Here is a 16595-nt window from a genome sequence, read left to right as displayed (position 1 = left end):
TATCTTTAGTGACACTCCAATCTCTAGGCAAAATGATATCTCTTTTGTGGATTACCCTGACTTCTAATCTCTCTTGGCACAAGCACATTACAAATATTGCTTCCTCTGCATCTAAAAAACTTGGTTTTCTCTTTCGCTCTCGGCGTTACTTTTCTTCCAAACAGCTGCTCACTCTGTATAAATCGCAAATCTGCCCAGCCATGGAATATTGTTCCCACATCTGGGGTGGTGCCCCCAAAACCTCTCTCAGGCTTCTTGATTCCATTCAGAAGAGGGCAGTTAGGTTAATTAATGATTCATCTCTAACAGTCTCTCCACTCACTGTCTCATAAACGTACTGTTTCTGCTGCAAGCCTCTTCTTCAGATACTTCCATGGGCACTGTTCTTCTGAATTGGCTTCTATAATTCCCGCTGTCTCTTTCAAAACAGTCCGAACACGTGCCGCCACCAGCCAACATCCGTTTACTATCCAACTTCAAACTCACAGAACCAACTTTTCATCTTCCTCGTTTATTCATTCAACTGCCGTTTTCTGGAACAACCTTCCTTCATACGTATTTCCTGAAAATTACGGTCTACAGAAGTTCAAGTCCAATGTCAACAAATATCTTCTTTCATCTTGTCAATCTCCAACCCAAGCACGGTACTAAGTACTATAGGTTCTAATACCTCTCGTGTTTGGGGTTTACATTAAAAAAAAAAAAAAAAAAAGGTTTAGAGGTTAATAAGTTGTAATTTATTTGGGTTTTTTGTATGCTCTGTGGTTCCTAGTGAGTGAGGCCCTGGCATGCAAACTGTTTATATTACTTTTTATTCTATATTACAGGCACTTCCCAACTTATGTAGACTTTATGTAATTTTTACCAGCTGGTACAAATTAAAAAATATGGAAATCTATTTTGCATCACGTAGGAATAAATGGAAGTATTGTGTAAATATTGTAATGTGAACCCATAACACATTGGGTTTTTTTTTTTTTTTTTTTTTGATAATTCGTTCCAAGACCTCGGAAGTTGAAATTTTCTCTGTATAACTTTCTAAACAGTCATTTTTATATTGGAAATTGTATTAGTTTTATATAAGTTTATGTCGAATAAGCTCAACACAAAAATCACTTTTAACTAAAGGATGCAAAAACAAAACATGTGGCCAACACGTTTACAAATGCTGCTATTGGCTGAGAGGAAGGGCTATACTGTCCTGCCGGTTTATTTACTACACTTCATTGTTATATATTCAATTATAAGAATCAGTTTTGAACACTTTTGTTGTATTTTTCTAAAGCACATTTCTGGAGGTCATGGCCATAAAACAATTTGCACTTTCCGGTTTATTGGGCTTTTCTGTTAGTGCAATCTATTATAAACGGGTAGTAAACTTGATCTTATTGCATTTGCGATAATACTGATAGCTGGAATTCTGCGAGTTTTTATGCTGTTATGATGAAATGTGTTTCCCCTTCATTGAAATCTTCAATCATATAAAAAACATAAATAAATTTTCAGAATCTTCTCTTCATTCCTATTTACTTATTACAATGAAAATGACCAGTGGAAATTTCGATTAGTGGCAGTGCTAGGAAACGAAACAAAATTGATTTTAGAAATGAAAATGATTAAGAAGTACGAACAGGACAAAGTTTGTCATCCATTGCATGGGAATTAGGTCTCGCTGCTTCAACAGTGAATACTATTTTAAAGGATAATGCATGTATTAAAGAACATGTTAAAGGATCAACAGTGATCACAAAACAGCATTCAGGTGCTATATCGAAGATGGAAAAAGCTATTAATAATATGGATGGAAAATCAGATTCAGAAGCAAGTGCCCCTAAGAGTCTAATGGCCATACAAGCAAAAGCAAGAAGTATTTATGAAGATATTAAGGATAAGTAGGATGAACCCCAAGCCATGTTCATGGCAAGCATCAGGTGGTTTAATAGGTTCAAGCATCGTGCTGGTTTCCACAACGTTAAAGTAAAAGTTTTGTAATTTTTCCTGTGCATGAGATAAAAAAAATTAATAAATAATTCTATTTACGTGTTTGTCGAACATTTATTTTTTTCTTAAATCAAATTCAGCCCGCATAATTGCGAGTGCTGCATAAGTATTTAAGGAAACTTAAGTAAAATTCGACTTATGTAGAGTTCTGCGGAACGCAACCCTAACGTAAGTCGGGGAGTGGCTGTATTTGATTTTGCATTTTTTTAAATAAAATCTTACAACTGGAAAGCATTAGCTGTAAAGGAGGTGAGAAAGAATCCCCAAGCAATTAAGTGCCAGATATTTCTGATTTCATTTCAGTGTAGTTTAATACACAGTGTGGCAATAAAGATCCTGGTCATGAGTTTGAAAATAAACAGAAGTGGTATGTTGTAGTACTAACTTCTTCCAACAGAGATTATCCAGTGGGCCGACAAGTTGCAAATAACAACCACAATAGTAACGCTAAATTTCCATGTCATGATTTTGCAATGGGGCAACAAATGAACATCAAATTTTTTTTTAAACTGGGAAAATCTGCAACAGAAATGTATGAAATGTTAAAAACTGTTTATGCGATGAAATGATAAGTCACACCAGTATATTTGAATGGTATAAGTGGTTCAGAGATGGATGTGAGGATGTTTGTGGTGACCCAAGAAATTTGCATCTGTCAACCTCTTGAAATGAGGACAGAATTGCAAGAGATTGTCGTTTGATCCTTAGAATGACAGCTGATGCTATGGAAAAGGAGACCATTTGTTAAATTCTGCATGAAGATTTAGGGAAAAGGAAGGTCTGTACAAAATTTGTTCCACACAGCAAAGCAAAGTGGAGGAGAAATTGTCGAGGATGGACATAAAAAAGTCACCTGGAGCAGAATTTACTGAATTATATTAAGGGAGGTAATCAAACCCTTGGCCATAATTATGAGAGCATTCATGGATTGGAGGAGTGTGAATATATTCCCAGTTCATAAAGGAGGATCAAAGGGTGACATGAGTAATTACAGACCTGTTAGCTGATCTGTTCCAGGGAAAATGATGGAATCACTGATTTCATCATTTTACACTGCAACAGGATTTACTTTTCTAGATCCTGTTGCAGTAGTGTACTATGATTACTATCATTAACAACCCTGCCAACCTTCGCATCATGTGCTAACTTGGATATTAAGCTGGATATACCTTCATCAGCATCATTAATAAATGGACCCAACACTGAACCCTGGAGGACTCCACTAATAACATTAGTCTACAAGTGCAGTGTCCATTGATTACCACTCTGTCTTCTCCCACTCAACCATCCCTTTATCCATAGCAGAAATTTGCCCTTCCCCTTATCAAAGACTTCTCCTTATCAAACCTATGCTGTTTTTGAACTATAACTGCAGTCTTGTCTAGATGATCCTGCAGTGCTTCTTTAACCAGTGCCTCCTATATTTTTCCTGCAACAGAAATTAAGCTAACAGGGCTTTAATTACTTGTCACCGTTTGTGAACTGTGGACACATTTGCACATCTCTAGTCCATGGGGACCTCCCCTGAGTCCAAGGAAGCTCTCGTAATTATGGCTAAGGGTTTGCTTACTTCCTTTGCTGCCTCCTTTAATATAACTGGATAGATCCCATCCACCCTAGGTGCCTTTCTTATGTTAAACTTAAAAAAATTTCTCCTCCACTTTGCTCTGTTATTATAAAATCATTTACCTCCCTGCCAGAGTTTGATAAACTTCTGGCATTTCCCTCCCTGAATAACTCCTCATGTGTGAATGTAGATGAAAAATACTCATTCAGTTTGTCTGAATGAGTATTTTGTTGATGATCCTACTTGAGCAGGATCATCAACAGTCGAACTATTGATATCAAGAGGACCAATCTGATTCATCCCCTTAGTTTACATAAGTAAAGAAATCTTTGCTGTTTTTCTTTTCATCCTTTGCCGAAGATTTCTCGTAATCTGCCTTTAGGACACCACAGCTGAAAATTGATCTGGTTCTTTTTCAGTAGGTGACACCTTATGAAATATGTAATCTGCATATCTGTTTATTAATTCAGTTTTTAGATCTACTATATATTATTAAATGTAGTAGTAAGAATAGGTGGGAGCATGCTGTATGAAGTAATGAAATTCTTGGATATAGTGTATGCATAGCAAGAATGTACCCAGCTCCTTGACATAACGTGGTCTTGACAGTGTCTCCCCCCCCCCCCCCTCCATGCACATACACTACTCTAACTCCATCCAGTCACTATCGGCAGCAAGATTATACACCAGCTGATCCAGAAGACTCCTAGAGAGTTACCAGTAGGTTCGATCCGCTGGACTAGCTACTGGATGACCTGCAAACACCATTTTAGAGCTGTACCCTCAAAATGTAAGGAAGATTGAATCCCGCCATGATGCCTATCATAACCTCCAAAAAAACCATCAAACTGCATGATGGGAGAGATGGGAGTAGTTGCCAGAGCTTTCCTCTGGAGACTAAACTTGGGTTTCACCACTTCATGCCTCCAATAAGCAAAGTGGTGGTATTACACCAGTTGATGAGAGTCATCTGCACATGGTGTTGCAAATTAACTATCAATAGTGTTAAAAATTGGATTTTTTTTTTTTCTGCCTTAAATGTATCCAGAATTTTGTTTTGTCTTTAAAGTAAAAAATTATTGTTAATGTGGAATTGAGTGTGCAAAGCACCTTGTGAGGTGCAGCATTGGCTGTTTACTATTTTTACTTTTTTGCTTCACAGCCAATTTCACTTTCAGTGTCTCATAAATAACATGTTTATGAGTTGGGCACATACTGTTTGAAATTGATGCTTGGCTGACATATGGTAGAGGCTTCTGCAACAGAAAATAGTTTCACTTTGTTTTATTTTTGAATGCTGTACAGAAGTGCTTTTTGTGCCTATTATTATTGATATAAAATAGTTTCTTGCTTTAATTATTATTGCTTATTTGACAAATCACATTAATATGTACTCCTTAAATATATTTCTTGACAAAAAATGTTAGAGTATGAAAAAGGCTGTTTAACAATGGGTAATGCATCTCCATCATTGCTACTACCCAGGTAGTATGCATGCATTGTTTTATTATATCTCATATGGTGAATTCCTTCATGAGTTGCCTAGGGATTGCACCTAATTCGAATAAGTAACACTTCTCTGGTAGAGAAGACTACTGTTACTTATTTTCAGATGGGCACCACCATCCAGACAGCACCTTTTCGAAGCTGGTTGGCTCCATCATCGGTGGGCGGACAGGTACCCTGTTGCAGTAGTGACAACCCAGTTATGAAGTATAACTCCACAATATGAGAGATACTTATGAGAGATGGGCAGAAGTAACCCCAGAGGAACGTACCAACTGTGTGGTATTACTACACTTAGGGTGGTAGAAAATGAAAAAGACCTGGGAGTAATTGTGTAGTCAGATATGAAGTTTTCTGAACAATGCAGACAGGCTGCTAGAGCAGGTCATGGAATTTTGTCAATAATATACAGGAATTTTGCTATCAGGGAAAAGGTGATTGTTCCTCTGTATAAGGCAATGGTCAGGCCACTCCTTGAGTACTGCATACAGGTCTGGATGCCTCATTTTAGGAAGGATGTAGATTTGCTTGAGCGTGTACAGAGAAGGGCAACAAGATTGGTGAGGGGAATGAAGGGATCCTCTTACCAAGAGAGGCTTAAGTTCTGCAAATTGCAGTGGCTGGAGACTAGGCACCTGTGAGGTGATCCGATTGAGGTGTATAAGGCCTTGAATGGGTTGAACACGCTGAATTCTGATGGGATTCTTCCACTTGTTCAGATTACGAACCTAAGGGGGCATAAATTGAAATTGAGGAAAGACAGCTGTAGAATAGATGTCCGGAAATTTGTCTTTAGCCAGCAGGTGGTCAATTGCTGGAACAAACTTCTATCTGTCATTGTGAAAGTTGATGAGTTAAATAAATTTAAGGAGGAACTGGACAAACAGAAGGAATGGTTGTGTGAATTTTTTTTGGCTGATGCTATATAAGCTCATACACTTGCTTTCTTGCATCACATGCCACGATTACTACTACTACTTGGTGTGCATGGTTTAATCTAAATATATTTCTTGACAAAATGTCAAAGAGTATGAAAAAGGCTGTTTAAGCATAAGTAATGCATCTCCATCATTGCTACTTCCCAGGTAGTATGCAAGCATCATTTTATTATATCTCATATCGTGAATACCTTCACAAGTTGCCTAGGGTGGTGGTGCCCATCTGAGAACAAGTAACAGTAGCCTTCTCTACCAGAGAAGTGTTACTTATTCGAAGTAGCGCAATACCTAGGTAACTCGTTGTGAAGGTATTCACAATATGAGATATAATAAAACAATGCATGCATATACTACCTGGGTAGTAGCAATGTGGATTGTATTACCCATGCTTAAACAACCTTTTCAATATGTACTCTTTCATAAGTTTTAAATTTTACGCCCTTAATGGTTCTCTGAACTGAAAATAGAAGCCACTGTTAGTTTTATTTTTATATATTTTATTACATTACTTTTTGCTTTTTTAAAAATGTGTAAAAAATAGAATTTTTTAAATACAGTCAAATTTGGTTATAACGAGCATCAAGGGACTAACACAATTTCCTCGTTATAATCATTACTCACTATATCAGTCATGAGTTAAATCTGCCCCCTATTTTTTTAAATTCTCAATAACTTGATAAAAATACAGATTCAAAAAACAAAAGAAATATTAGAGAGAAAATATATTAGTATATACCTACATATTTGTATTAAAATTCTTGTATAAACTACAGTACACTTAATAATCAACACAATTTATTTCTTTGTAATTTTAAAACCACACACTTAACACTAAACACAACTTATTTCTCCATCATTAAAAATAATACTAATTAATAATAAACATGATTTCCTGTTTCGTCGGCATTGTAGATGTCTTCATAATTGAAATCTTTCCTGATTTCTGCCCAAACACAGTCAATCTATTCATTTGCCATTATTGGGTCTGTAGATTGAGATTCTCCACTAATTTTTTGCCAAAACGATGTTATGCCAGTTTTAAAATCGATCCAACCAGCTGTCGTTACATACAAATCGTGCTTTTTGTAGAATTTAGCATTAGTAAAGGCAGATGACGCAAGAAAGCAAGCTTATATAGCATCAGCCAATAAAAAAAAAACCCCTTCTCATTTCACCCATCCACTTGCTCCAAATGTTTGTCTAATTCTGCCTTGAATCTATTTAAGCTATCAACTTCTACAACAGATTGAAGCTTGTTCCGGCAATCAACCACCTGCTGGCTAAAGGCACTTCTGCACATCTATCCTACAACTGTCTATTAATTAGCCATATGGTGCAAGAAAGCCTGAAGCTTATGCTTCACCAGCCAAAAAAAAAACCCTCCCAAGTTACCCTGAGAGAGAGAGAGAGAGAGAGACACAGAAGTAGAAAGGAATCACCAAGAAAGAGAAGAATGATTATATCCAGCTCACGGCACCTCCATAGCCAGGTGGGAAAGAGCAGCAGTGCGTAGCACACGCTTCTTGATTAGACAGGGGTACGAGCCCGTCACCACCAAATACGGAGGATGTGGAAAGGTCAGGGAATGACCACTGCATATCCTGGAGCAATATGGCCTTAGTTGCTATTGCTCTTAAAAACCAAATAACAACAACAATCCAGCTCAGGATCCTCAGTGTGCCAAGCCCATACTCACCAGATGTGAGCCCCTGGGGTAGATATTCTGAGCAAGAGGAAGAATCCCATTAGCATTGAGTATGTTCAATCCATTCAAGACTTTATACATCTCAATCAGATCACCTCGCATGTGCCTAGTCTCCAGACACTGTAATTTGCAAAACCTAAGCCTTTCTTCGTAAGAGCAACCCTTTGTTCCATTCACTAATCTTGTTGCCCTTCCCTGTACTCGTTCCAGCAGCTCTACATCGTTCGCGTAGCGAACCATTGAAGCAATGCTTCATCAACGTTTGATGAAGTGATCTGCATATACAAACAATTATTGTTTCCAAAATTCTTAGAAGTTCCGAAATAAATTTATGGTTCAGTGAAGACAAGACACCTATGGAAGATAGGCTCAATCTCCTGTTGGGTGCCAATGCCTCTGGAGATTTTAAGCAGAAGCCTTTGCTGGTGTATCATTCTAACATCCCTAGGGTATTTAAACAACAAAAGTCAACAAAGGCATGCTGGGAGTGTTATGGTGCAGCAATAAAGCCTGGATTACAAGATATCTTCAATAGATGGGCACGTGAAGTTTTCTGTCCTTCAGTGAAGAGTTATCTTGAGAAACATAAGCTTCCTGCGAAGGCACTGCTCCAGCTGCTAATGCACCAGGCCATGATGATCCCAACTCTGTTCAATCAATCTCTTGAGGCACAATTTGACTTTGTGCAACTCAAATTTTTGCTATCCAACATCACTCTTCTTCAACCAATGAACCAGAAGTCATTGCAAACTTCAAGAAAATCTATACTAAGAAAATGTTTGCAAGTTGCTTTGCAGTGACCTCTGTTGAAATTTCTGTCACCCTCAAAGATTTTGGGGGTTGCAGTTCAGCATCCTGGATTGCGTGAGGCTAATCATAAGTTCTTGGAATGATGCTTCCACCAGATGCTTAAATTCTGTTTCCTTGCCCAAATTAAAGTCAGGAAACTGAAAAAAATAAAATTTTTCTGTACATTAAGTTGTATTATTTTAAAGTATGCTTTTTAAAATTAATTTTATTATTATTAAGAATATTTGAAGGATTTTAAATATTGTTTTTTGATCAAAACTTTTTGATATTTAAAAAGTTATTCAACTTGATTATTAGTAAATAAGATTTACTTCAGAAAAATTATTTCTTTTAGGGTACAAGGTATTTACATTCAAAAATCCATATCTGGGTAACACTTGTGTGCCATTTCAGCATTGGGCTTGCAGTTTACATTGTGCAAAATCTATTGAAATTCCAGCCAGAATGGAACAAATCTTGTCAGCAAGAGAACAGGATCGTCAGTATGATCGCTATGTTCAAGAAGCTCAGAACAGATGCCGATGCCGACAAAGGCACTCCGGTACACTTCCTTTAGGATGTTGTGTTGTGTGATAGCCAAGTTAGTAATTTAATTTATGACTGTGTATCTTAATAGTATTCATTTTGGTGGTACAAGCAGTTGTTTAAAAAAATCCCCGCAGTTATCAATGCAAAATCTGTTATGATATCCAATGTAATGTAGTCATAATGTGTGTGAAAAAGAGAGAGAGAGAGTGAGAGAGCAGTGTGAGCAATAACATTTTAAGATAAATATGCAGCTATTCATCATTTTACTACAACCTTTGTATGATACAAGTTGAAGATTTTTAAATAAAAATGTACATTCTGTAAAGTTGTGTAGTTATCTTTGTTTTGGGGAGAAAAAAAAACTTTTGTCTGTTAAATTGTGAAACATTTTCACTTACACAACTTTCACCTTATCAAATGTCACTTAAAAACATGTTCCCTCTTATTAACCTTCTCCAGTGAAGGTAATTAGTAAAATTATGAAGTGCAAGCCTTGTGTGATCAAGATTCTTAGTAATTTACAATAAAATGAACATCTGGTCTCTGAAATAGAGATAAGGAGCAAGTGAAGTAAGTTCTGTTTCCCTTTTATTAACTAGTAGGAGTTATTTACTGTTTTCCTGATTTGAAATACTTCAGAGATGAGACTCCCTGCCCTCTTGCTCAATACTCAGTGAATGCTAAAATCCTACCAGGGTTGAAAACTTCCTGTTTTCAGAAAGTGAGTAGTTCAACCCTTATTCCTGAAACATGAGGCGTACACCACTAGGTAATCTTACTGTTCACTTCATTGCATTTTGTCTACATGTTTTAACACTATGTAAATATCCAGATAAAAACTAAGAGTGTTTTGTCCGGCATTATTTATAATGGAATAAGAACATTTTAAAAGTTATTTTTTTAGGGGCCTAATTAAATGTTAATTTTTAATAATTTAAACATTGTTAATGGAAATACTACATTATGACGAAAAGCCGAACTTATTTAATACACCAGCTAAGTATTGGGATATTGCCTTCCTTCAGTGCCATCCACTCAATGTATGGCAGAGAGAATACAATGAAGTGTGCAAGACCATACTGTGACGTGTGTGTGCACACACCCACAGATATATATACTCTATTAATTCATCCCGCGAGTGCATTGCACAAAACAGAAATGCGTCAATCGAATATAATAATCAATAGGAAAAATTATAATTGGTCCTTGACCTTCTGGAATGTCCATAAAGAATTTTAAAAATACCTTTTAAATAACTTTTTAACTGTATACAATGTAAAAGATAATGAAAGTAATTATGGAATTAAATGTTTATTGCATAAAGCAGCGGTTCCCAAACTGTGCGCTGTGGAATATTTTAAATTTTCAAGGGAAACAGCGACATCTGTCAGACATTGCGCAAAACTACCAGCTCGAGGTAATTCACAGTTTCAACATTTCTTATTAAGTTGTTTGGACCTAACTACTTAATAAATGGAACTGTTAGGTATTTCTTTTGGTCTAGGTGCACCGTGAAAAATTACTGAGACACTAAGGGTGCCATGAACCGAGAAAGTTTGGGAACCTCTGACATAAAATACACAATGAAGACATGACTGTTGCAGAAATATTTGAACAGTGTTGACTTTCTCTTTTTATCAATCAATTTCCGATAGCTGACAACAATCTTCTCTGGGCCCTGGCAAAATAAATATCTCAGAGAACCTCAAACCTTTTTGTTTGAGGTTCTCTGCGATACGAAAGATTTCATCTAGTTCTTTTACCGTTATCTCCTTCGCAGTAACATTTTCATCTGGCTCATTTAAAAATTTGAATTTTTAAATGCAAGTCTGCATTGACTTTATTAGCAGGAGACAAACAAGTAACACGTCTTCTTCCGATGGTTGATGTAACACAGTGAGGCTGGCAGCAGGCGAACGTTTGTTTATAGCCTATCCGACGTGCAGTAAGCTTAACGCGCGATTCAAATCTTTTTCTACTATTACATTAAAAAAAAAAAAAATCGCATTAACTGGAAATTTGCATTGTGTAAAGTTTGAGGTATAATTTTTTTCAAATAGCAGTAACTGAAAAACGCGTTAATCGAACTCGCGTTATGCGAGCCCTGGCTGTACTACAAGGGGGTTGTTATAAAGTTTCTAGCCTCTCGTAGAAGGAATGCTGGAAAGTTGTGAAAATCCATTTCTTTTTCAACACAGTCTACCCTTAGGTCAACACACTTTCTAGAATGATCTATTAGCTTTAGTAACCTGCTCAAATACAATTCAGATTTTGACTCAAACCAGTTGTTGACTGCATCCATCACAGCATTGTCACTATTGAATTTCTGTCCTTTTATAGGTTTTTGAAATAGAAAATAGTCTGATGGAGCCAAATCCGATGAGTAGGGTGAATCTGTAATAGCTCAAACCCACAATCACAGTGTATTGTCTTGGCAATACACCGTGGCAATATTGTCTTGCCTGAGTCACAAATGCTGTGTGCACCATAGGAGCCAAAGATGGCTCTTTTGGCCAATTTCCCACCGTTCTTGAGCTTCAGCACCTCAACCATGATCATGGCTGTGTCTCAGAAGATAGATGCCATGACTTTCCCAGCTGACTTCTGCACTCAACCTTTTAGGAGGCTGGGAGAAGTGGGATGCTTCCATTGTTTTGATTGTTTTAGGATTAAAGTTCTGTCCATCGTGACATACCGCTCCAAAAATTGAGCTTCATTAGCTTCAAAATGCTGCATAATCTCACGACAACACAACTCTTTCCTGCTTCTGATCTGCATTCAGTGCTTTAGGGACCTATCTCAAAAAACCTTTGTTCCTAAAACATTCACCACAACTTCGTGAGCTTGTTCATGGGAGTTGTTGAATGTTGTCTCAGTGTGCTTAAACATTATTCTGCAGTCTTGCATGGTCAGGTCATGAATGGCATCTACATTTGCAGGTGTCGATAAGGTAACAGGCCTTCTACTGCAGGGTGCATCTTCTACACAGTCTTGTCCATTCATAAATTCTGCAATCAAGTTTTTGACTGTGGGGTATGAAGTACAAGATTCCCCTAATGTTTGCTGCCTGTCTTCTGATTTCTTTTGGTGACACTCCCTTTAAATGAAGGTACTCAATGACTGCACGGTGCCTGATTTTCTCAACAGTTGGCATCTTCATTCACCATCCACACTTCAGTACCCTCTGTAAAGGAGAAGAATATAGTTGCAAATCCAAAATTTTCTGTGAATGCACAAGAAGAGTCACAACACAGATTGGCAATATTGTCTTTCATGAAAACATTTGCAATCTGTATTGGGTTAAAAACAACTTTTCAGCCTCCTTCCTCTATATGAGGGGGTATCAAAAAGTTCGTAATAGCCCTAGAAAGGTGAAACTTCACAGGAACTTTAATCCTTTTCTATGTATCTCCATGTATAGTAATACACTTCTCCCATCAGTTGTTTTAATGCCTTGATCATAGAAGTCTGCATTTTTGTCTGAAACCATGATCAAAAAGGTTCTCAACATTCGCGTTACACAAATCCAACAGTTGGCAAGAACACTGCATTTGACATTGCTTCTGCAAAGGTGTCAGAAATCTTGGAACCCATCGGGTAGAGACCTTAGACAAGTGCAGATGGTCATGTAAAAAAGTCTGCGCAGGTAGCACAGTGGTGTCGTCACCATCCTCCTCACACTGGGTGGAAAAGGCTTAGGTTCGAATCCCTTCAATGGCACAAGGAACTTTAATGGGCTTCTTTCACCCCGTGGTTGAGTTAGTCTGTCTCAGGCATAGATAGCAAGGTTTATTCGCCAGAAACTGGGGTTTTTTCGTCTAGCAAAACAGGCAAATCGACCAGAGAACACACAATTTACAGACACAATAAATATATGGGTAGATGTAATCATTTACGGGTGACCCTAATATCATATAATTTGGGTTTTTTAAATCTTTTTTTTTTTGGTCATATAAAATGCCGTGGGCAGACCCATAACTAATTCCCATGGCTGCCACTCAACACCAGCTGCTCAACCTTTGCAGCCGTCTCACTGTCTGTGGGTGTTGATGGCCTTCCTTCTCTTGGCTTGTCAAAGACACTTGTATGACTGCACTGGAACTCCCATTTCCACTTTTTTACAATATCATAGGATGGACAATTCTGCCCATACAAACTTTCATTTTTTCATCAATTTCCTGAGCTTTCTTGCCCTGCAAATGCAGGAACTTGATCACTGCTCGATCCTTCACTTTGTCAACCATAGCATCCTTCCTCAGATTTTGGGCTCCACCTCTGGTGTACAATCACCTATGGGAATGAGATTTCATATGTTAGTTATTGAATATGTAGACAACTTATATTAAAAATGGCATCTTTCTACTTATGTTTTATCTATGTCAGGGTACAAACTTTTTGACCCCCCCCCCGTATGTACCAAAAAATCAGTGTTGTTTTATTATAGTTATAGTTATCACCACCAATAACAGAGCTCCTAGAATATTTGAGGATATCAATATATGCAAGAAGGTATGCTTAAGCCTGATCATTGGTAGCAGGCTGAACCCAGGAAAAAATCAACCAGGCAGCTAGCATGAGCACTCATAATGGTTATTAAGTACTGAGAAGCTTGTATGAGAAATCTCTATCTATCTCTTTCTCTCTCTCTCATCCAGTTAGGTTGATCACTGTTAGAACTCAAATGATTATAGTAAGTTTGAACAAATCCTATTTACAAAGGTTTCAGTGAAACTAACACCGTGAAGGATAAAACTAATACCTGAAACAGGAAAATTTTGATATGACATAAACATCAACCTTATTAAAATAGCTAAAAAAAAGGGTACTTTGGGTTTTAAAGACAAATTCTGTGTACAGGAGTCAGTTTTGGCATGGGCTACCTATTTTCTCCATTCCTGGTTGAATTTTAGCACATTTTGAACATAAAGATTTACCGTGGTTAATCTTAAAAAAAAAAAAAAAAAAATCATGTGGATATATTTTCATTATGTTGGACCATGGCTAAGACTGTCTCTTGTAATTAAAGGACACCTCAATACCTCTGCTCCCCCTCCTTCCCCAATAAAACTGAAACTTGAAAATCACCATACACTGACTTAGAATCTAGCCCTACACATTGAGCACCATGTCAGCATGGTGGTTTCTGAGGAAGTGTCATGTGGCAGAGGTAAGCCCTGCCAACTCTTCTAATTTATTCAGAAGATTTCCGGTTTGTCATGTCTTCCAATTTTCCAGTGAGTTTAATTAGTTTGTTATTATCGAAATGATATGCACTTAAAAGGACTAATAAAATATGAACAAAGTTGATATTAGCCAACAGTGGCTCTGGTCAAGTCTAGCTTAAGTATAGTGACCGTGAACTAGTATAACTTTGTGTTTACTTATTTTTGTAATAAAAATGTAATTTAGTTTTAAGACTTTTTTTGTAAGCAGCATTAATGACTAAGCAAAACTGAGTTTAGCATGACATCATTGGTTATCAAGTAGTTTGTTCTGTATCATATACTGCAGTGTATTTGTTGTTAAAAGGTTAGGCCAATTTAAATACAAGGGCTGTTCAATAAAGAATGATCATAATTTTTCATGAATGACTGTACTGCTTGCTATTTCTAGCTGAACTGTGGAATTAAGACCCAAACAAGCTGCATCTCATAGCAGCTGCACAGTTGACTCGTGCACACGGTGTAATCTTGGTGGTCAGTCAAGTTTATGCCTGTTCAGTTTTGCCTATGTAACAATGGACATGACACACAAGGAACAGTAGACACTCTCAAATTTTGTTTCCATCTCAAGAAAACATCAGCTGAAGCATATGAAATGTTAACAGAGGCTTATGGGTGAATCTATGCTTCCATATAGCACAGCTTTCAAGTGGTTTATGTTTAAAGATGGATGTGATTCAATCACAAAAATTGGTGGTCGTGGACCTCCAACCACTGCTGTCACCACAGAAACCGCAATCACTGCTTCTGTAATCATGAGAAAAGATTGTCGTATAACAGTAAGGCAACTGACAGAGATATTGAGAATATCAGTAGGAAGCATGTTGGATTCCAAGGCTACACACACCTCAGCAACAGCAAGTTTGCATGAAGGTTTGTCAGGAGCTGTAACAGATGGTTACTGAAGATGGTGAGGTTCTGCATAAAGTGATAATGGTGGATGAGACATTGCTTCATCATTTTGACCCAGAGAGTAAACAACAAAGCTTTAGAAGTGTGTCATCACCAGCACTGAAAAAATAAAAAGTTCTGGCTTCTGCAGGAAAGGGTATGGTTATCTCTTTTTTGATGTTTATGGAATGGTTTACCAGCATGTTGTGTGACTTCATGACTCTTATGGGAACTTAACTACAGGTCTGTACTAAAACATTTTATGGGATCACATTCATTGCAAATGACCACAACTGTATGCAGGTGTGTGGATTCTGCATCACAACAAAATCAAGACCTCACTTTGCTCATACGGCTGTTGAGTACTTATCCAGCATTAATGTCAAATGTTTTCCTCATCTGCCCTACACCCCTGACCTTGTACCCTGCGATTTTATTTATTTTTTTTAATTTTTAAATTTCCAAAGTTGAGGAGCTGCAAGGAAAACATTTATAGTTGTCAGAAGAAATTGTAAAGACATCGGAGGCATTTCTCAAATGCATGTGAAAAAATGGCTTCCACCATGTTTTTGAAGAATGGCAGAAACTGAGTAAGCGCATTTCATCAAATGGAGACTACTTTGAAAAGCACCATCAAAATATGGATGATTAATAAAGATATGTTATTAAAAAAATTATGATCATTCTTTATTGAACAGCCCTTATAAGCATTTTTTTTTTTTTAAAGAGAAGGTTTTGTGAAGGATGATTAAGTTACTCAGAATTGGTTGAGAGGTGACTGTGCTGGGGTAGTTTATTTGTGTAAGTTATCATGGTGTACTATTGTCATCTTTGACTAGGTTATGGAATGTAAATATTTAGCAGGTTAAAATTTAAAATTCTTTGCTTTGTGTATTTACAGGCATACCTCGGTTAACGCTACCTCTGATAACGAAGCTTCGATATAACGAAGTCGGCAATTTCAAGCCCCATTTAACATAAAAAAAAATATTCCAGTTTAATCACCTGAAATCTAAACAAACTGAAGAAATTACGGAAACCTTTGGGGCTTCTCGTGGTTGGTTCGAGAAATTTAAAAAATGGGCCAGGATTCATAGTGTAAAATTAACAGGAGAAGCTGCAAATAAGTTTCCAGAAAAACTAAAGGAAATAATTGAACGTGAAAATTTTCCAAATTTGGTGTTCTATGTTGACGAAAGCGGTTTGTTCTGGAAACGGCTACCAACAAAAAGCTTCATTTCTATTGAAGAAAAATCAGCTACTGGGTTCAAAGCAGCCAAAGACCGTTTAACGTTACTCTTTGGATCAAATGCCTCTGGCGATTATAAATTAAAATTGTTATTAGTTTACCATTCAGAAAATCCGAGGGCGTTAAAAGGTAACATAAAAATGAATTTACCTGTAATATGGAAAGCAAATAGAAAAGC

General features: G+C 37.1%; 1 protein-coding gene across 4 annotated transcripts in view; it reads left to right on the top strand.

Moving 5' to 3' along the window:
- LOC150076857 (uncharacterized) overlaps positions 1–16120 on the top strand; it is a 122551-nt gene extending 106431 nt beyond the window's left edge. For 3 of the 4 annotated variants that reach the window (XM_090386042.1, XM_090386045.1, XM_090386044.1), the window contains one exon: positions 8862–9294. In XM_090386042.1, the coding sequence (XP_090242168.1) occupies positions 8862–9100 (239 nt within the window). In that variant the 3' untranslated portion in view covers positions 9101–9294. Of the gene's footprint in view, positions 1–8861; positions 9295–16069 lie in introns of those variants that run through there. The other variant, XM_090386043.1, reaches the window with a different exon arrangement.
- The last annotated feature ends 475 nt before the right edge of the window (positions 16121–16595 follow it).

The sequence above is a fragment of the Mastigoproctus giganteus genome, chromosome 12 (assembly GCF_048544385.1).
Source record: "Mastigoproctus giganteus isolate SK-2022 chromosome 12, ASM4854438v1, whole genome shotgun sequence".
Taxonomy (NCBI): Eukaryota; Metazoa; Arthropoda; class Arachnida; order Uropygi; family Thelyphonidae; genus Mastigoproctus; species Mastigoproctus giganteus.
The sequence above is the reverse complement of the archived record's forward strand: the minus strand, read 5'-3'. Positions and strand labels throughout refer to the sequence as shown.